This window comes from Bicyclus anynana, chromosome Z (assembly GCF_947172395.1).
Source record: "Bicyclus anynana chromosome Z, ilBicAnyn1.1, whole genome shotgun sequence".
Classification (NCBI taxonomy): Eukaryota; Metazoa; Arthropoda; class Insecta; order Lepidoptera; family Nymphalidae; genus Bicyclus; species Bicyclus anynana.
This window is the reverse complement of record NC_069110.1, coordinates 18,775,310-18,796,663: the sequence shown is the minus strand read 5'-3', so window position 1 is coordinate 18,796,663 and position 21,354 is coordinate 18,775,310. Positions and strand designations below refer to the sequence as shown.

The following is a 21,354-nucleotide window of genomic DNA, read 5'->3' as shown; positions in this document are numbered from 1 at the left end:
TGACGAAAGGTCCCCGACTTTGACTTCTCCGACGAAGACATAGAGGTTGTAATGGCAACAGAGCGTTGTCTGCGGTCATGTTATAGGTATTGCCTTGGCCTGTGGTATCTGTGCAAGTCCACTGATCCGCATCGAACAGGTCGATGCGATGCGTCGGATCCATCAAAGAGATGTCGGAATGGAATTCTTCATATTTATAGCTTTAGTTGACAGAAAGATCGGTCTATATCTGAAAGTGTGCCAGGAGTGAGTAAGACAATGTCCAGCGTGATTCGAAGTAATGACCTCTCGACGTGAATCCTGCCCTGTTTGCCAAAGTGCTATTAAGGCTTATAGAACGAGATCCGGCATAAGGAATATATACCCTCATATGTTATTAATATTAATCTACTTCCCTATTTGCTTAACTAATAAAAATCGTTTAGTAGTTTAAAGAATATACCCGACAGAATTGAAAACTTAAAGGTTGCCTGCTTCACACTGGGGTTGCCAGATATAAACAGTTGATTAATGTTATAAAAATATCCTCAACAGTCGTTTAGTCGTCTAATGTGTCAAATGTAAGCTTATTTTATGCTTAATTTTACAGTACTAAGTTGAGAGCCGTGATAGCCCAGTGCATATAACCTCTGCCTCGTATTCCGGAGGGTGTGAGTTCGAATCCGGTGCGGGGCATACACCACCAACTATTCAGTTGTGTGCATTTTAAGAAATCAAATATTAAGTGTCTCAAACGGTGAAGGAAAGCATCGTAAAGAAAACTGCATACCAGAGAATTTTCTTAATTCTCTGGCTGTGTGAAGTCTGCCAATCCGCATTGGGACAACGAGACTCGAGCTCAGCCACTGGTGAGCTCGAGTTTCGTTATCCATTCGTTCTCGAGTCTCGTTGTTCGTATGAACGAAGTTGCCTTTGATCTAGTTCATGGTTTCCTAGTTTTTGTATTAAAAATCTCTATGGCCGCAATTTAACTAGGCACCCTATTTGCAATGTGTGACTGCGAATCATCTATCATTTATTTCCTATAACTAATAAATAACAGATGAGGGTATATATTTCTAACGCCGGATCTTAGACTATTAGCAAATACGGAAGTATTGTGAACTGACCTTATCTTTAACAGTCTTAAAGAAGGCGCCGCCCTCCTTCTTTACTGTTTTGGCCCAGTCGCGATACTGCTGCTTGAGCCGCTGCCCGCTGCCCGTGCTGACTTTCTCCGCGTAGTTATTGCACTCCACCTCGAACTCATCGTTGAAACCGCGTCCTGAGTTTAGGAGCTCCAGCCTTTCGTCTATAAACTGGAATAGAGATTATGACAGTTTTTAAAATTGTATATATATTAAGAGTATACTAAGAGTAAAGCAATTTTCTAAAAGTAACAGGATATCTGCGATCATTACTTTCGGAGCTACAGGGATTTAAAGAGACAGATTTGCGGCGCTGTCACGGATCCCTAAAAAACGCCCTGTACAAAATGGTACGGTTTAATGACGTCGTAGGTCATAATGATCGTTAGATTTGTATTTGCGTTCAAACAAAATTACTAATATCTTTGTTATTTGTGCGTTTATGTTTATAGTTCATATATTTAAAAAGTCACATTTAATGTAAGGAAGATAAAACTGTATAAATTTTCATGTAATTAAGATTTTACAATCTTATTTATTTTGCAAATATCCAGACAATCTTTGCTTTTTATGTTTTTTTTTATTTATTTTTTTTCAGTCATTATCCCCATTGTTAATAATCACATAAATAGTAGGCGTCTAGGTCCACACATCAGCATAGTACGGATTACATGCGATGCGTCTGATACGTATGATGCGAATCTGTGGGCGCTTGCCTTTGTTGTAAATATTATTGTAAACATTAAATTTTACTTTTTTTTCAATTAATCCTAGGCAAAAAAGTGACGTCATAATAGCAGCTGAAAGAATTTCTTTATTACACAAGATGTAATGTAAACGCATACAACACACACAATCATTTAATTATAATTTATTTATGGAAAAAATATATAAAACCATAAATATAATAGTAACAACGATAGTCGTGACAGCCCAGTTGATATGACCTCTGCTTCCTATTCCGGAGGGTGTGGGTTTGAATCCGGTCCACGGCATGCACCTCCAACTTTTCAGTTGTGTGCATTTAAAAAAAATAGATATCACGTGTCTCAAACGGTGAAAGAAAAACATCGTGAGGAAACCTGCATAACCCCTCTCATTCTGAGAGGAGACTCGAGCTCAGCAGTGAACCGAATATGGGTTAATAATAATGTTAATAAATATGATATATAAAGAGTTTACCTGCTGAAATATCTGTGACTGCAGTATTTTTCTGAGAAAAGGTTGCATGTGCTTCCGCGTCCTAACAAACGCTTCCGGATTGAACGTGATCAATTGCCCTTTCTCGATTCTGTAGGTACAATGTGAAACAGAATATATACAAATATATCATTATATGCAACAAAGCCACAAACAGCATTATACATAAAAATGTGTAATACATATTGAATTATATATATAGGCAATTATTCGATTACATAAAATATACAATATACCGCATAAAATATATTTACAACAAGCAATGGTGGAGGAAAATGTGTAGCCAAAGCAATAATAACACAAATCTTTTAGTAATTTAATTTTAGGATTTTGTAAAACTTGGGAATAAATGGCTTATTTATTTATTATGCTTTTATGTATTTAAATATATACGATTTGAAACACTTGAATGGAAATGAGAACACTTGTTTATTGACCGTATAAGACAGTTTAGTTTACTCAAAACACTGTTTTACCATATTAATAAAATAGGGGAATAAAATATGTATATATATAAATTAAATGTATATACATATATATAGAAATTCAATGAAATAAACACTGTGATATGAATAAAGACCAACTGGAGCGTTCGGTCGGGCAAACTGTCAGTAAATACACACAAGCGTCTTGTGCGGCACATTATGTACGGCCGTTGATTGAGCAGACACTTCAAAAGTGTCGGCGGTTATTGTGACACTTAAACCTCGTTTAATCCTATTATGTACATACACTCCGCCTGCATCTATGTATCACGAGCCATTACACGCGACTTCGACGACGACTCTTCTAGAGTGCAGTACCTCAAAAGGAAAAGCGGAACCCTTACCAAGGTCCCAGAGTGATCTAACACAGCTTATTTCCACAAATATGATATCTCTGGTTTTCAGTAGCCATGTGAAATTTGGGAAAAGTTAGTTAATAACTGCGCAGTTCATTTCCTAAACTCTTTATGTTCTAATGATCCTACGTACAGAATCCTCGGTGGGCGAGTCCGACTCGCTCTTGTTCGATTTTGTTTATAATATAAACAATCCAATCTTTGGAAATAATGTTTTGCCCACCAGGTCAGGAAAGTTGTGGCACTATCTTTACTAATATTATAAAGCTGAAGAGTTTGTTTGTTTGTTTGTTTGATTGATTGAACGCGCTAATCTCAGGAACTACTGGTTCGATTTGAAAAATTCTTTCAGTGTTAGATAGCCCAATTATTGAGGAAGGCTATAGGCTATATATTATCCCCGTATTCCTACGGGAACGGGAACCACGCGGGTGAAACCGCGCGGCGTCAGCTAGTACTTTATATTATGTAGAATGTAATAGCAAAATGACAGCACTAATGACGTATATAAGGTAAACGGACGCCAACAAAGCAGTAACGTAAACGCATTGCTGATGCCATTTCATTTACATGCCTCTCTGTAGACCAATAAACAATCTGACTCTCTGTAAAACAATACACCCAAGGTTAACCCGTCTTCCAGAAGTGGAAAGGCTATGTCATAATTCAATAAGGGACCATAATTCCTCAGCAAAGTACTAAGATGAATTCGTGTTTAGTTTCAAAATCTAGGTACATTAATTTCCTCGTACTTCTCTTTTTGTATTACAAAGTTGTCAGGTATGTATATGTCAATGCGCACGCTATGTATTTCCGTTACATGATTGACGATCTGCATACAATCCGTAGAGTCGCTACATATCATTACAATGTCACAGTGCTATTCTGAGACGTACTAGAACATAATTCCGTTTAATGGAATAACGACCGGGGGGACAGTGTATATCAAACCATTGAAGTTAACTGTCGCATAAAGCACTTCCGCTGTTGAGAGAAAATGCGGCAAATCTGTTATCGTAACAGAATGGAAACTTATTTCTCTTGTGCGAACAAATCGCAAAATGCTATGCTGCTTGCCTAAAATAATACTAATAACGCACTCACACTCATAGCGAAACTAGACACCCGCCTCAACTTCGTCCGCATTTTCTATAATATCTACTCGTATGTTCTTGTGATTAATAATATATCAATATTTTATTATTCTACGAGGAGTGTTCATTTAAGTAGTGAGAAAGATGTATATATTTTTTGGTAAGAATAAATATAAACACTGGCAAGCATAGTTCTAATATCTAATGAAGAAAAAAAATGTTTGGATTTTCTTTTTTTCTTTTTGTCTGAATGCAGTGGAGTCGTGATAGCCCAGTGGATATGACCACTTCAGATTCCGGATAGTGTGGGTTCGAATTCGGTCCGGGGCATGCATCTGCAACTTTTCAGTTTCAAAAAAATAAATATCACGTGTCAAACGGTGAAGGAAAAACATCGTGAAGAAACCTGCATACCAGAGAATTTTGTTAATTATCTGCGTGTGCGAAGTCTGCCAATCCGCATTGGCCAGCGTGGTGGCCTAACTCGACTCGAGTTCAACAGTGAGAACATGGGTTGATAATGATGAATGCAGTCATTTGTTGGCTTGGTTTTGGAACGTGTTCGCGAAAATGGTTGAAATTGAATTTCGCGCGGTAATTAAATACCTGTGCATGAAAAAGTATCAGTACGGAGCAGAGAAATGAAGACTTGCGGGCAAAATAAGGTGTTAATGCTCCTCCATATTCTACAATTTATTTATTTATTTTTTTATTTATTTATTTATTTGTTTATTTGATCCACTAGTGATTGTTACAGTATTTACATAATTTCAATCAAAAAATACAAACACAAGGCTCTGTACAATCAAATTAAAGTAGACACGGCATGCTTATTTCCGTAATATTTAAATCCGTTTAAAGATTACATAAAATCAGTTAACATAAAAAGATACATTTTACGATCTATGTGGATATCTACAGACCGACTTAGTGCGTTATATTCGGTGTGTTGAATTTAAGCGAGGAAAAACTTCCACCGATTACGATGCTTTTCCTTCACCGTTTGAAACACGTGATATTTAATTTCTTAAAATGCACACAACTGAAAAGTTGGAGGTGCATGCCCCGAACCGGATCCGAACCTGCACCCTCCGGAATCGGGGGCAGAGGTCATATTCACTGGGCTATCACGTCCGTCACAGTCACGTTTATTCAAGTGCTTAGCTATTTACTCGATACTTTAACATAATTAAGTTTTAAAAAAATATTCTGTGTGTCGGCCTTTCTGTTCTCAGGGCTTATCTCTCGAGCGGCTCATGAAACTTTCACTGATAGATAGAGGTTATAGAACAACATACAGGCTAATTATAAAAATTTCACGCGTCGCGTCCGCTATTTCGATAGATTCAAAATCGAATCCCGCGAAAAATTCGAAAATTCATTAGGTGATTCTTTAAAGATGTATTCGATCCATCTAGAGGGGGGTCATCCAACACTGCGTTATTCGGTGCGAGGTCGACATCCCAGCACGTAGGGACGCCAAAGAAAAAGAAGAGTAACACATGACGCAACTGTAAAACTGTAGGTAAAAAATTACCTATATGGCGTTTTTACGTGATTTAGGATATTCCTTGGGGTTTATCCTGATCCTTTGTTTTTCTAAACTTATATATCTAACTGGATGTAATGAAAAATCACATCTCCAATCGCTAAACACTTAGTTCAAAGAAACCCTCCATTAGAGGATTACAGTTTGTTCATTAAAGAATTATCGATGTGAACAACTTGTTACTAACCAACTGTTATTTTTACATATGTTTAATTAAAAGTTATACAACTTAACAGCTACATTGTGTTACAAATTGCGTGGTACGTTGTCTTGTTCCTACGCTTAGAAGTTTTTATTAACACGCTTATATTAGCTTCACTTGTAACTATCTATGTAAGAAAATCTTGGAATATCAATTTGACCCACATCCTGGTCTTTGATTAGGATGAAATATTGCACACGCTTTGAGTTCTAATGACAATACATGACTAGCTAAGAAAAGTCATCACAAATCCAACATGGCGGCCTCCCCAAGATAGTGAACTGGCTGTTTGAAATCCACCCCCTTGATATGGATATCAAATGAAAGGGTTTTCTGTCAGGAATACGAAAAAATAATCATGACTTAAATACAATATGGCGGACGTCCAAGATGGTGGACAGGTATTTGAATCGACTCCCATGATATGGATACAAAGCGTGTTTCTTTAGTTTTTAAACTATTCATGTTATTTCCCTGTTAGCTATAAGAATCAAGAATTTTCGTAGATAAAAAGTTGAGTGTCTCATCAAGATTAGCTTCATCTTGATGAGAAACTCAACTTTTTACGGAAAATTAACTTGATAGTAATCAATTGCAATAACGTCTCTCTTATCCTAGACTATAAGTGACGACTACTAGTAAAAAATACGGTTAAAGGTCCGTTTATCTACAGACATTTCACGTGCCAGACACGTGCCGTGGCAGACAAAATAATATTCTTCTATACAATGTTTAGTAAGGTATTCATACCTATCGTAATGCGGCCGTGCGGATGTTGACAGACACGGGCCGCGTCCGGCTAGTATTCGCGGAAAGAATATTTTGTCTGTGCGGTTCATGTCTGTAGAGTCCTTTTCATGAAACCTGAACTAAAATTGACAGCGCCTTACGCAAATGACAATAAGACCGCCATTACCAAATTACAATGAACGCCATTAAGACATTGCGCCGTATCTGGGGGACTTCTTTCATGAAAAGGACTTTACTTGTCTCTAGCTACCTGCTGGTCAGTGTGAATAGACGGTAATGTCTGTGGATGTCTGCCACGCTACTAGTCTGTGACGCACTGTGTCTGTATATATAAACGGACCTTAATACTTGGACAATTTAGGGTTTGGAAACACTAAACCTGCTACCTCTTACTGTCACTGTCCAGAGTACATAACCGCCTACCTCACTTAATACGGTAGGAGTGTGCCTTCCAGCTTGTATAAAATGTAGAAGGTCTGGCCATGACACTCTTTCTACCACGGTCATAGGCGAGACGACGATGACAAACTTTAATCCGGCCTTATCGCAAAATCCGTTCTTAGTGGAGACCTACTAACTATAAACTACCTCCCTGCCAAATTTCAGCTTTATACATAAAACGGTGGTCGAGATTTCGTGATGAATGACCTTTTGCATTTATACAGGGTGCTCGGGAGTATTTTCCTTATCTCTAGGGTTATATTCTTTAACTAAAATTAATTTTAAAGGAACATGTGTTCTAAAATGAATATATTTGGAGTAAATAATATTTCTTTTGTAAATAGATCTTAAAATGTTTACCTTATACGCATACTTATAATAATGACGTATTTATATTTTAAAATGCAACCTTGTCACTTTGTTACCTAAAGGCGTGTGTTCCATGGATAGTTGGTATTATTTGAATTACTTTGTATGAAAACATATTTTTTTTGGTTTTGTAATCAAAAAAAATATTAATTATGCAGTTCGGTTCCTTTCTGTGGTCTCGTTAATACTTTGAATTTAAGGGAAATACTCCTGAGCACCCTGTATAATATTAAGATTACTTACCTAATAGCATCTCTGTAGCCGCCAATCAGACAGACAAGAGCGCGCAAGAAAGCCCTCGACACGGCGTCTCCTAAAGCGTTCTTGTCACTTAAAGCCTTCTTTAAGCCTGTCACCTATGACATAAGAAGTATCATTATTAAAAAAGAGAATCATTTTTTCAATTTTTGCTTTGAGCACAATAGTGTTATTGTGCTCAAAGCAAAAATCCATACTCCATCTATAATTCTATACTAATATTATAAACAGGAAAACTTTGTTTGTATGTTTGTTTGTTGGTAATGAATAGGCTCAAAAACTACTGGACCGATTTTAAAAATTCTTTTACCATTCGAAAGATACATTATCCACAAGTAACATAGGTTAAATTTTATTTTGGAAAAAAATAGGATTCCGTAAGATATTTGGGTTTTTCGGACACAAGGTGTAAAAAATCAACCAGAAAAGTTACTTATTTTGCGTACGCTGCCTAAACTATAAAAGATACATTCATAAAATGTTCTAATTAATTGTAGATCTTATAAATATCTACAAAAAAGTCCGCGATACACTATACCTATCTATGTCGAGTAAGGCACTACAACCATTTATTTACTTGAAAAATTTGAATTTTTTCTGGACTACATTTAAACGCATTTATTTTACTCATGCTATTAATCCTTATCAAACGTTTCGAATCGTCGTAGGGTAAGGGTAGGGTAGAGATAGAGTAGAGGTAGGGTAGGGTAGGGGTAGGTAGGGGTAGAGTAGTGATAGTTTAGGGATAGGGTAGAGGTAGGGTAGGTGTAAGGGTAGTTGAAAGTTTACATCGAGATTCACGCGCACGAAGTCGCGGGCGTCGGCTAGTACTTAATATAATAAATGTAAAAGTGCGTTTGTCTGTTTGTTTGTCCGTCTTTCACGGCAATATGGAGTGACGAATTGATGTGATTTTTTTATGTGGAGATAGTTGAAAGTATGGGGAGTGACATAGGCTACTTTTTGTCTCTTTCTAACCCCCCTTCTAACTTCCCTAAAATGGGGGGAGGAAGTTTGTATGGAGCATTCCGCAATTTTCAAGGTAGAAAGCTAAAAATTGGTATGCTCAATGTAAATATTAATTGTGACTAAAAACAGTGAATCATTAATTTTTTTTTTTTGAAAATTCGCCCCCAAAAAGAGCGGGTGAAATTTTATATGGAACTTTTTGCAGTTTTTAAGGTAGGTAGCTAAAAATCGGTACACGGTGCCGCGGGCAAAAGCTAGTCCAAGCATCAATGTAACTCCAAAACCAGAGTATCCTCAGGAGACTTTGTAATTTTGAACGGTGTAAAATCAGTATCTCCGAATATCCTTTAAAGTTCATTTAAATTGTCAATAAATATATTTATTTACATTATCTACATCAGATAATGTCAAACTGAATAAACCTCTTTAGTATGGATTCGGACAACAAACTTTACACTAGCATGCATTTATAGCAGGAGATCCGGCAGAAGGAATATACACCCTCATCTGTTGTTTATTTGGGATAAGAAATAAATGGTAGAAAATATTCACATAGACACATTGCAATTATGTTGCCTAGTTAAATTGTGGTGAGTATTAAATGTATATTTTTTTTATTAAATTTATTGAATCTACTTCTCACTTTGCTTAATTAATAAAAATGGTGCACTAGTTAAAAGAATATACCCAACAGGATTGAAAACGTAAATCTTACCTGCTTTCACAGTGGGACTGTAGGATTGCCAGATATAAACAGTTAATTTATGTTATATAAATACCCTCATAAGTTATTTAGTCGCCTAATATGTCAAATGAAAAATTATTTTATGCTTAATTTAACTTCATTTAATTTGTATTAGGATGCCATTGATTTATTTCATGGTTTGCTAGATTTTGTATGAAAATTGTTTTTGGCCGCAATTAAACTTGGCAACCTATTTGTAAATGTGAATAATATCTAACATTTATTTCTTATCTATACTAATATTATAAAGCCAGGAACCACTGGTCCGATTTGAAAAATTCTTTCAGTGTTAGATAGCCCATATATTATTCCCGTATTCCTACGGGAACGGGAACCACGCGGGTAAACCGCACTCACTAATAAATGACAGAGGAGCATATATATTTGTAATGCCGGATCTTAGACTATTAATGTTATTGATGGGTGCACCGTGCAACTCACCATATCCTGCGGTAGGCTCTCTAGATCGTGGAATGGCGACTTCAACTCGTTCGCGTCCACATCTAGCACCACCACGTCGCCGACTTCTGACATTCTCACGGTCTGTAAACAAATGAAATTTCTGATCAAACACTTATGTATTAAAATAAACAGCTCAACTCATAACAACACATAATATTGAATTATGAAATGGTTACATAATATCTCGTATCATAATGCTCGAATTATGAAGTTAAAAAAAGAAGATAGATAAAGATAATTATATGGGAGTGTGGTGCGAGGAAAATCGTCTATCACCATTAAATTTAACAATAGGGATTATGACTAGGTTTGAATATATTGATTTTTATAATACACACGAGTAAATAATTTCAATATTAACTTATTTTTACATAAAATTATATATTTTGACATTTTATAATAAAATATATTTGCAAAATAAATAGGATTTTAAAATGTAAAATTCTATTAAATATCGTATTTATCGTAATTAGATGAAAATTCATACAGATTTTGCTTCCTTACATTAAATGTGACATTTTTCAATATATGAACTAAAAACATAAACGCACAAATAACAAACATATTAGTAATTTTGTTTGACCGCTAATACAAATCTAATTTCATCATTATGCACCTACGACGTCATTAATTCGTACCATTTTGTACGGGGCGTTTTTCAGGAATCCGCGGCGGCGCCGCAAATCTGACCCTTTAAATCCCTGTAGCTGCGAAACTAATGATCGCAGATATCCTGTTACTTTTACAAAATGGCTTTACTATTAGCATACTCCTAATTTAAAAAACTGTCATCATCCCTATTACATAAATAACATCATATGAACATCTAAAAATAAACATGCTTATTTACCTCCATAACACATCTAGGAACTCCAATGAGGAAGGGCATGGGCGCGAGCAGGTAGTCGACCAAGTGTTTGGGCAATATGGGGATGAAGATGTGCTGCCACGACATTGGGAACAGCGTCGCGTTCGCCGCCTGCACGACCGCCGACAGTCGCGACGGCTTCGACGCGACGATCGCGACGCGTCGCTCGTGCAGGAGCGCCGCCCACAGGCCGCACATGCACTTCGTGTCCATCGCGCTGAAGTACTCTGTTAGGTTGCACTGAAAAATGATTGATTGAATTAATTAATTTGAGTTTTTTTTGTTCAATCAATATCAATGTCAATAATTTTATTGCCTTCAGTAGTTTTTTTTGGAAGCTATCGTTTTCACAGTATAATTGTCAAATTCATTCAGGACGGATGTGGAGCGGAGTTGCGTTCTGTGTCTGTCCACCGAAGTGGAGCGAAGTTGCGGAGCGAAGTTGCAGACTATATTAAATAAATAAATGTTACATTTAATTTTTTTAACTCCACTCCATTTCCCCACTCCGCTTACCTGTTTTATGAAAAATTTTAAACAAGCTAGCAAGTCCCTGTACACTTAAGTGGAGAGGAGATTTTGTGCAATCCTATTGGTTTCGCTCCGCTTCGGCAGACTGGCAGCCTTAAGCTTGACAGTGGGACATTATATTGAAGTCACTTACATTCTCTGGTATGCTCGGCAACTTGTTGTCGGGGCTCTGACAGGAGAAGGCATTGTGGCCGGCGTTGTACGTGACCTTCAGCGTGTGGCCGGGCAGTGGCGGCCGCGACCTGCACGCCTCGAGGAAGGACGTCAACTCGCCTCGCTCGGCGCTGTTCAATAGATTCGCTATACAGTTTAGTAACCTGCAATAATCAATTCATATTTTACAGTAAACTGACGTGTATTTTTCTTTTAAAGAATATTTGCCATATCTTTTAAATATGACCAATAATCCCATTCCCCTCCAACTAGTCGAGAAGACTGTAAAGATTGAAAGTATGCGGCAAAATGTTGAGTTGGGGCCTTTTTCTAGGTTATGCCACATATTACAGGGCGTTATTTAGTGCTCCACTGTTTGAGTGGACAGTTAAGCCATAATATGTTATAATTTAGATTTAATGTGATACGTGGCATTACTTAAAAATAAAGATCTTTTCTTTCTTTCTTATTCTTTCAATATTAGGAGTGGGTACGACAATAGACCAACGGGGCGGGGACCGAACCACCACTCCTCGATGATGAGTCCGTCCGCTTTACCGTTGAGCTATTGAGGCTCTACTATCTTACTACTCTATATTCTGTTTAAACAACTGAATGGCACTCATTCTCTATGATCTTTATTCTGTGATGTAATAGATGAAAACGATGCAGCGTCAATGCTGTGACGATGCAGCGTATCGCAATGCATTATAGTGTTTTTCAGATAGCATGGGTATGGTGACAATTCGTTTCACTCTTGAAAGTTTGCCACTATTTATGACAATAGTACGTATTATGAACGCCATAAGGCAACTGTTACTCTACCCATGCAATCTGAAAAACACTTTAATGGCTCTTATCGTTATATCCGCGATGAGGGCCAGCGCGTTTCGCAGTCACGGTCAATGCTTTGAGACACGCTTGACACCCGCGTGGGAGATGAGCTATCGCGTTTGAAGATAAAAAGAACAACAAAAATTTTAACAGATCAACGCACAGCCACAATTCTAAATCTAGTAACATACTATAAACACGTGTGCTTTTGCGTATTTTGCGTTGCGTAACTTACTGTGTATGCAGTTTTAATTGTACTTGTACAATCGAACTGTTCAGTTTTTATGTCAATGTGCAGGCAAAACTGTGAATTGTACAGTTATTTCATATAAAACTTCCACTAAATAAAACCGTATACACAACAAAGTTGTAGTAACTACACAAGTGCCCGCAATTCACAAATTCGCCTCGCCTCAGGACAAGCTTATTAATAATTAGCGGACGCCAGCGACTTCGTTTGCGTGATATCGATGTAAACTTTCATCCCCTATTTTACCTCTTACTTATAATATTTTCGCATGTCTTATATAATTATAATAAACAGTCCATCAATCATTTTAGAAAATTATAACTCAAAACATGAACAATTTGTATTTAAAAAAAAATCAATCCCTTTCTACCCTTTAGAATTTTGGTTGAATTTTAATAATTCTACCCCTAAAGAAATAAAGAAAGAATCGAGCGGGCATTCCCTATTTCTATAACAGTAATATTCTTGTAAATAAAATTGTAAAAATGCAGATAAATATGATGCAAACTTAAGTGTACCGACTATAATATAAAAATAAAACATTATAGAAAGCATAATAGACAAATTCTGTAGATTTTTGTTTTATAAATGACTTCAAAAAATTTGTTTTTTTTTGTAAATGTTTGTTACCTCAAAACTTTCGCCTTCAAAGTGATCAGAAGGTAACACATATGATGCTATTTTTCGCTTTTTAGTTTATTTTGATTGTATACGATTTTGGAGTCTGTTGAATGTTTTTGTTAAAAAGATTTTTTTATAACAGTAACAATATTAATTGATTATGAAACACGGCTAAAACTCACGTGATATTACGTCGGAGTATGCCCGACTAGTTTCGAACCCATACGGGGCCCTTAGTCATGAGCTGGTTCTTGCATCGCGGCACGATCCAAACTGATCAAATTGACAAAATGACTAACAATTGCCGCGATGCAAGAACCAGCTCATGACTAAGGGCCCCGTATGGGTTCGAAACTAGTCGGGCATACTCCGACGTAATATCACGTGAGTTTTAGTCGTGTTTCATAATCAATTAATATGAATAACACTCACGATAGTTTAAATTCTAAAAAGTAACAATATTAACATTTCGCACTAGGACAGAGCAAATTTGAATCGCGTAAGTGAGCATCGCGTAGAACATCAAATCAACTATTAAATTGCTCTATTTTAATAATTTCAATAAGTGCATAATCGCAGTCAACCGCTAGCATATATCATTAGAACAAAAACATGACTATTCCAATACAAACAGCGGCGTGTGTTGCACATACTTATAGTTTTTTAATTGGTTGTTACAGTGCCCGCCACGAGATATTGTGTTTGTGAAGTTAGCAACAAATGAATGCGCCATGAATCATTAACGGTACAAACGGCGCGGGCGGGGAGTGTTCGCGCCTGCACGAATGCGCATACTCATTCCGCAGCTAACTTCACAACCGTAAAGATCCGTAGCGAGCAGTGTACAGGTATACTTATAATAAAAATAAATATATAATGTAATTTAGCAGGTACTTTGTGTAATTATTATATTATTTTGTAACCTTTTACCTTTAAATAAATTATTATTTTACATTATTATCTCACATAAAATTTACTCTCATGCTGGTACAAAATAAATTTGTATGTAAAACTTAAATACGCAAAATAAATAAAAATAAATATACGCAACATAAATACATATATGCGCCAGAGGATCCACCCTATACAAATACTGCAAAGAACAACTTAATAATTAAACTTACCGTAGTTTAATTATAAAGCAAAGTACAAGCAGCCATCACCTATTTGTACATTGGAGATTATTATAAGCGCCATTGATAGTGAAACAGTTGTATTACTACAACCTAAAAACCATCTGGTTTTGTGTAAAGTCCTTTTCATGGAAGAAGTCCGCCAGACACGGCGCTTATGTCTTAATGGCGCTAATTGTCATTTGGTAATGGCGGTACAAAAAAAAAATTAACTTTAAAAAGTAAATTTTTTTTTTGTACCGCCATTACCACAAAAATTAATAAAATCACAAATTCAAGAATGACGCAGAAAATTTAAGATCCTGTCAAATATTGCCGGTTATACTAGTCCAAGAAATAAATGTATCGCCCAGTACTCACTTGTAAAATATGTCGTGCCATGGCAGATGTGATAGCAACACAAGAGATGTGTTGGCCTTCGGGTCGTAGCGGCAGAAACAGAATGTGTACTTGGAGTCCACAGATGTCAACACAAATGAGTAATGTTGAACGAATGTGCTGGAAACAAGTGAAGGATGATTTGTAGTTACAGTACTGCCACTGAAATGTCTTCCTGACATCTGCCAGTAGCTCTTATAATATAAAAGCATATTAAAACATCAACAGACAGCAGTGTCACTTAACATTATGCCAATATTATTCTGCGGGCCACGAAACAAGTCCCTTAGACGCGGCGCTAATGTCTTAATGGCGCTCATTATCATTTGATGATGGCGGTCTCATTGTCATTTGTGTAAGGCACTGTCAGTTTTAGTTCAGGTTTTAGCTGCGAGACTTCTTTCCTGGCACGAAGTCCATGTCAGTTTATTTATTTATTTATTTAAATGAGAGAAACAAATGAGTGTGGCTAATTTATAGCAGCATAAAAAATAAAAGTTTATAAGCACTTACTTATCAAATTGACATGGGAATGTAAATTTGGGTATGTTTTTCAACTCCTCCTCATTTTTGTAAACATCTGGATACTTCCTCACTATGTATGGATCCCTCACATGGTCACCAGGTGACACCTCACAGAATAATTCAAACAGATAGCGAACTGTATCTCTGTAAGCAAATAGACAAGGTGATTTAATGGAATTTGAAAAGAATATGAATGTAATAATGTTCTTCTTTATCCAAAAACTAACAACATAATATATTAAGTATTATGATTAGAAAATAGCCCATGTGTAACATGACAAAAAAATTATTGTATATTTTTTTTTTTAATAAGTAGAGTTTTTTTTTCATTCTATCCTTTACAATTACCATAATTATATGCTTTATGAAGGGTGTTTAATAATTACCATAATTATTCAACACACATAAAGCAACAAAAGAGATCAAATAAAAAAAAATATATAATTAAATAATATTATAATTTTAGTAGAAACAATATAGAAAAGAAATATTGCAAGCAAATATTGCAAGCGAAAGCAGAGTCGAAGTTTTATATTTGTTTTATCAAAGTCGGAACCGGAGTTGGAGAAAGGGTCAGAAGTACTGGCAGGAGAGATTTTTTATTTAAGATTTATTTAATTCAAATTTTTGATTTGAAATTTTGATGATGAAAAGTAGCCTATGTGTTAATCCAGAATAAAGTCTATTTCCATTTCAAATTTCAACTTAATTGGTTCAGTAGTTGCGGCGTTAAAGAGTAAAAAACATCCATACAAACTTTTGGGTTTATAATATTAGTAGGATGCACAGGACCATTACAAGTTTATAGCATCTAGACAGGAATATATTAAAAAAAAACTAGATTGATAATGAAGCCCAAATAGAGTTTATAATTTATATTGACCTACTACTGATAGAGGTTAACTACTACATACCACTTGTGATATTGAAGGCAAATATTTTAGCACACTGTGTTTTTCTTGTCAATGATATATGATTTCAGACAAGTTCTTTACTCTTGCTTTGACAGTTTAAATTTAACTGTGTCCATGACTTTTACTATTTATTATAATTAAAGAATTTTAGGATTTATTTATTATTTAATACTAATTATATAATTTAATAGTTTTAATCATTATAAAAAATAATAAATAAGTGCACTCAATGCTATACTAGCTAACTATGAATAATAAGGTAAAATACCACTGATTTAACTCTGGGCTTCAACTGCAAATTTCCAAGAAAGAAAACCAAATGGTTGTATATTGTTACAGGACACAGGACTTAACAAGATTGTATGTAAGTAAAAAGTGTAACGATATGCAACTGCAAAGTTATAATATACTCAGAGGCACAATTATCCGCCCACTTTAATATGTCGCGAGTATATTAAAGTGGGCAGATAATTGTGCCTCTGAGTATAATTTCAAGAATATTGCAGAGACATCAGACACATAGTAATGCTCCTGTGTCATACTCAGACAGTTTGAAAGCTTTGCACTTTTCATCATCACCCAAGCTCTGGTGTTCTATTAACCTGTGACATTTTACACTGATTATGGGCATAAAATAAAGTATTAAGTTCATCTGCAAAGTTTAATCATAAATTGTTTGCAGACAAAGTCGCATGCAATCCACAGTACATAATAACTTGATGACAAGCGGTTATCAATGAAAAGGGGAGTTGACATATACCTACATTGTTATACATAACACTACACATATGTCATTGTAACTCGTCTGAGCACAGGAAATGAGTGATATAAAAGAACATCAAGAGATGATAAAGGAAACAAATAGAAATAACGGAGTTACGAAACACGCTCAGAGAGACTATAGGTCAAATTAGATGATTTGGCAGGTTGTTTAATGTAAAACATGTTTGCCAACGAAATGTTACAGAAAGGGAACACGATGAGCCGTTACAAATAATTATAATTACCTTACTCTCGAACCCATGTTTGGACAGTCGGAAGTTTAGATTACATCTTAATTGGATTATTTTTTGGCAAATATTTGTAGATTTCTCATGATGCAAATCATCTAGCGCCATAGATAAATCACTTCACGGTGGCGTTGCACATTTTTTCACTTACAGCCCAATTTCTTACTTCGAATTGTAATAAGAAAACAGTTATTGAGACAGACGTTTTTGTGAGGATATCTACCAGAATACTTGAAAAATTTCACTTTACTGTACTTGAACTCCTGTCTCCAAAGATTATTTCAAAATTATTTCTAATGATTGTCAATGTCATTATATTTTTTTCTTTATTCCTTCCCATAGGGAAAAGGCAAAAGTATTTTACCGTACAGCTATATGTCAGTGTATGTCTGAGGCCAATCACAAATGGACTTGTATCGCAACAAAATTCACCAACAAAATTGTCTGTAATTTTTTGACGGGAACGATTGCATAATTGTTATGACAACATCAATTTATGTCAGTTGTGACTTGTGAAGCTAAGAGTAAGATTATCTATGGTTAGATTATTGATTATTTATTTATTTATTCAAAATTCAAGATTGTTAGATTATTTATTTATTTATTCAAAATGCAATGACAGCAGAAAAATGTTAAACATAAATCCTGCAGCCACCTTTTACTGGCGTGAAATTAGAGATTGAAATTGCCCGCCTTTAAAAAATCGGAGAAAATTCTGAAAATTATAGTGCAATTAATATTCAACTGAGTATAATTCTATATTAAGCCCATGGACCTATTACGTTAGCCAGACTCTAGTAAAAAGATTAAAAAAAATCGCCAATCTTGATTATTTTGTGGTGACATCCTTTGATATGATTTTGACAGTAGAAACCGTTTATTAGAATGTTTATAGGAATATATACATAGAATATTCGATAACTTGATCGATTTTTTTCTGTTCCGTCAAAAGAATCGATTCTTTTTAGAAATTTTTTTGAAAACTTTGAAAAACTAAGATAAAAATACTTGCAAATGAAACGTTACTCCATCTTTTACTATACTACTAGTTTTTGGCCGTTTTTTATGCCAATCAACTACACAAACCGGCATTTTTAGGGAGACGACACGACGAAAACGATTACAACAATGAAACATCGATTCTATAGCAACAGTTTTTTATAAACGAGGGGTACCGGTTAGCGAGGCAGGTCCTGTTATTGATGATCGAAGATATAGGTAGAAATAGAAACTTACAAAGTGATCAAAGAGTAAATTATTATAAAAGTGACGTACCTATTATATTAATCTATGAAAATGATTTTCTAGTCTATAGTGATCTGTGATGATTCTAAAGGTAATCTTTGTCTGTGACTATTCGACTTTTTTGCCGCAATGTGCGCTTTTTTTTGTTTATTTTTGTGAAGATTAATAAACTTGTAATATACTCATATGAGATTAACTAATATTTAGTATTTTTTTTAATAAAGTTATCAAATTAGAACTGAAGTTCGACCAATTTTAATATTGTGTCCATGGTTTGTATATGATCAAGTGATACTGACTTTGAAATAAGTTCACATACATGTAATTTCCTCAAAGTAAGTTCAATAATTTGTTTTTTTTATTTACAGATACAGACTCCATGTGGCCCTCAAAGATGAAAGTGAATAAAAAACTGCTACCAATTAAGGGGCATTTCTTTTTATTCAACGCAGGTGAGTGTGTGTTTGTTTGTGTGTATTGAATAGGCTCTAAACTATCAAACCGATATGAAAAAATTCTTTCACTGTTGGGAAGCTACACTATCCCTGAAGCTATATTAATAATATTATAATATTATATTTAATAAAAAAATAGGGTTCCTTCCTCCAATAACCTTGTAACCCAAGGTGCAAAATATAATTAATTACATAATTTTTTACGAAAAGTCCCACCTAACTATTATAGTCATGACGCAATAAATGTTCTTTTATTTTTAAAAAATAATGGAATTGCTGCCGTTAAAAAGGCTCTTTTGTATCTTGGTATTATTTCTCATCAAAATATATTACTTCAAATTCAAGACTGCTTAAATACCTTTATTTAACTTTTAATAATATAATAAATTTTCAAATAAGTTTAAAAATGTAAATATTAGCAAAAAGTAGTGTGATTGGTATTCAACTTAAGGAAAGCTGAAACAATTTGGCTGAATTTTCAGTGGTGGGGAGGTAGCTTAGAACCAGTAGAGTCCTTAGGGGGGTAGGATACAGGTAAGGAAGAAGTCACAAGTCAAAGCAAAGCTTGGCTGGGTCTGCTAGTATTAAATAACTGTGTCCAAAAGTTTTGTCTGTTGTTGTTTGTTGTTTTGTCAGAATATTGTGATGAAAAGTAGATAGATGTGTATATGTACTAGTTACAAAAATTCAACCTGCCAATATTTGTTGCAATAGAAGAAAAATACAAGCAATATGGAATAAAATGCCTCAAATGTGCTGTTGTTTTTATTCTTTCCCTCATTCTAAAAACTACTCACAGGTTTCAAATTACTCGACCAGACTTAGTGTGTGTGTGTCCCAGTATAAACTACATTCTACTTTTATATAAATACATTTTATACAACTAATATTGCTTTATATAAATAGATCAACATTGTATTGTCCTCAGGTACTGCGCCACTTGTGTCCTATCTATCTACCTATGCGAGACAATTAGGATTTACCTCGACCACAGTCGGTCTCATATACACAGTGCTGCCAGTCTTCGGACTCATAGCAAAACCACTGTTTGGTGTCATTGCTGATAGGTAAGTAATCATCATCTGCATTATCAACCCATAAGCTTACTTACTGCAGAGCTCTATCTCTCAGAATGAGAGGCGTGGCCAAAGTTCATTATGCTGGCCCAATGCGAATTAGCAGATTTCACACACCCTGGTATGCAGGTTTCTTCACTATGTTTATTCTTCACCGTTTTGAGACACGTGATATTTAATTTCTTAAAATGCATACAACTGAAAAGTTGGAGGTGCATGCCCTGGACCAGATTAGAACCCACACCCTCTGAAATTTAAGGCAGGGGTCATATCCAATACACAAAGAGTATAATATTTACTTATTTGAAACTTACAAGCTACTTATAGTACATTACTTGTGGAAATTGCAACAGTCCTACTAATATTATAAATTAATATTAATAAACCGATTTGGCTGCTATTTCAAGAAAAAATAGATAATAACCTGGATACATAGGCTACTTTTTATAGGCTATTTAAACTTTACATACAGAAAACATCCATGGTTTTTGCGAGATTATGATGGTTATGGTATGAATGTTTGTTACCCATTCACGCAAAAACTACTGAATGGATTTGGCTGAAATTTGGAATAGACACGAGTTATGATAAACATATTTTTACGCAGACAAATTTAAGTTGTTATAATTAAGTTAACTAGTACTAAATAAAGTTTACTCTATGTGACCTTTATATTATTTACTTAATTTATTATAACAAATACAGTATCTTATAAATACATCTGCAAACATGATGTCACACGGGCCGCGTCCCCTTGCAATTAGTGTTTTTCGTTCATTCGTTTTCCAAGTTCTGTGTTGTGCTACAATAATTTATTTTCGTTTTTTTTTGTTAGCAATTTTAATACTGCCATAATATGTACTCATATGTAGAGTGCCAGAGATATGACTTATCTTAGATAAAAGTATCTGATATACAGATACAAGATATAAAATACGTAATTACATACTGTATTTGAAATACTTTTTATTTTTTTTATTTTGTATCTTATATTTAGATACATTTTCCTGGTATCTTAGTATTTTGAAAATATGTTGTTCCCTAAGATACTTTTACTAAAATAATCTTCGCAGTTTTTCTTTCCGAACACAACTAAACGCAGCGCGTAGTTTGAAAATATAGAAAGACAAAAGATGAATCTTAATTATTAAATATGTTTCTAGAGGTCTCTGATTCCTCTATTGCTAGTGGCGAAAACACAAGCAGCACCAGTGATTTAGAGACACTCCAGTACCTCAACAATAAAGATTCAAACTCTAGGAGCTTAAACGCTTATCTTATATAAAAAAATATTCCTAAAATATAACACCTGTTTGCTCAGCTCTGCCCCTGTGTAACGAGTCTTCTCCTTAAT

The 21,354-nt window shown here is 35.0% G+C and overlaps 2 protein-coding genes across 10 annotated transcripts in view; one reads left to right on the top strand and one right to left on the bottom strand.

The window, feature by feature from the left end:
• LOC112049138 (DENN domain-containing protein 1A) overlaps window positions 1-17,534 on the bottom strand; it is a 58,461-nt gene extending 40,927 nt beyond the window's left edge. For 3 of the 8 annotated variants that reach the window (XR_008252280.1, XM_024086932.2, XM_024086930.2), the window contains exons 1-9: window positions 17,222-17,533; window positions 15,289-15,444; window positions 14,758-14,895; window positions 11,540-11,723; window positions 10,858-11,115; window positions 9,987-10,088; window positions 7,817-7,929; window positions 2,310-2,418; window positions 1,110-1,298 (exon numbers count right to left, since the gene is read on the bottom strand). Coding sequence is in view for 7 of the 8 variants with exons in the window: in XM_024086932.2 (XP_023942700.1) it covers window positions 1,110-1,298; window positions 2,310-2,418; window positions 7,817-7,929; window positions 9,987-10,088; window positions 10,858-11,115; window positions 11,540-11,723; window positions 14,758-14,895; window positions 15,289-15,444; window positions 17,222-17,238 (1,266 nt within the window). In the remaining variant the exon portion in view is untranslated. Of the gene's footprint in view, window positions 1-1,109; window positions 1,299-2,309; window positions 2,419-7,816; window positions 7,930-9,986; window positions 10,089-10,857; window positions 11,116-11,539; window positions 11,724-14,757; window positions 14,896-15,288; window positions 15,445-17,221 lie in introns of all 8 variants that reach the window. The other 5 variants (XM_024086927.2, XM_052890537.1, XM_052890536.1 and 2 more) reach the window with 3 other exon arrangements.
• Window positions 17,535-18,583: 1,049 nt separating this feature from the next.
• Window positions 18,584-21,354, top strand: part of LOC112049131 (major facilitator superfamily domain-containing protein 6-A) — a 23,716-nt gene continuing 20,945 nt past the window's right edge. The window contains exons 1-3 of one of the 2 annotated variants that reach the window (XM_024086921.2): window positions 18,584-18,741; window positions 18,838-18,921; window positions 19,853-19,991. In XM_024086921.2, the coding sequence (XP_023942689.1) occupies window positions 18,849-18,921; window positions 19,853-19,991 (212 nt within the window). In that variant the 5' untranslated portion in view covers window positions 18,584-18,741; window positions 18,838-18,848. Of the gene's footprint in view, window positions 18,742-18,837; window positions 18,922-19,852; window positions 19,992-21,354 lie in introns of those variants that run through there. The other variant, XM_024086922.2, reaches the window with a different exon arrangement.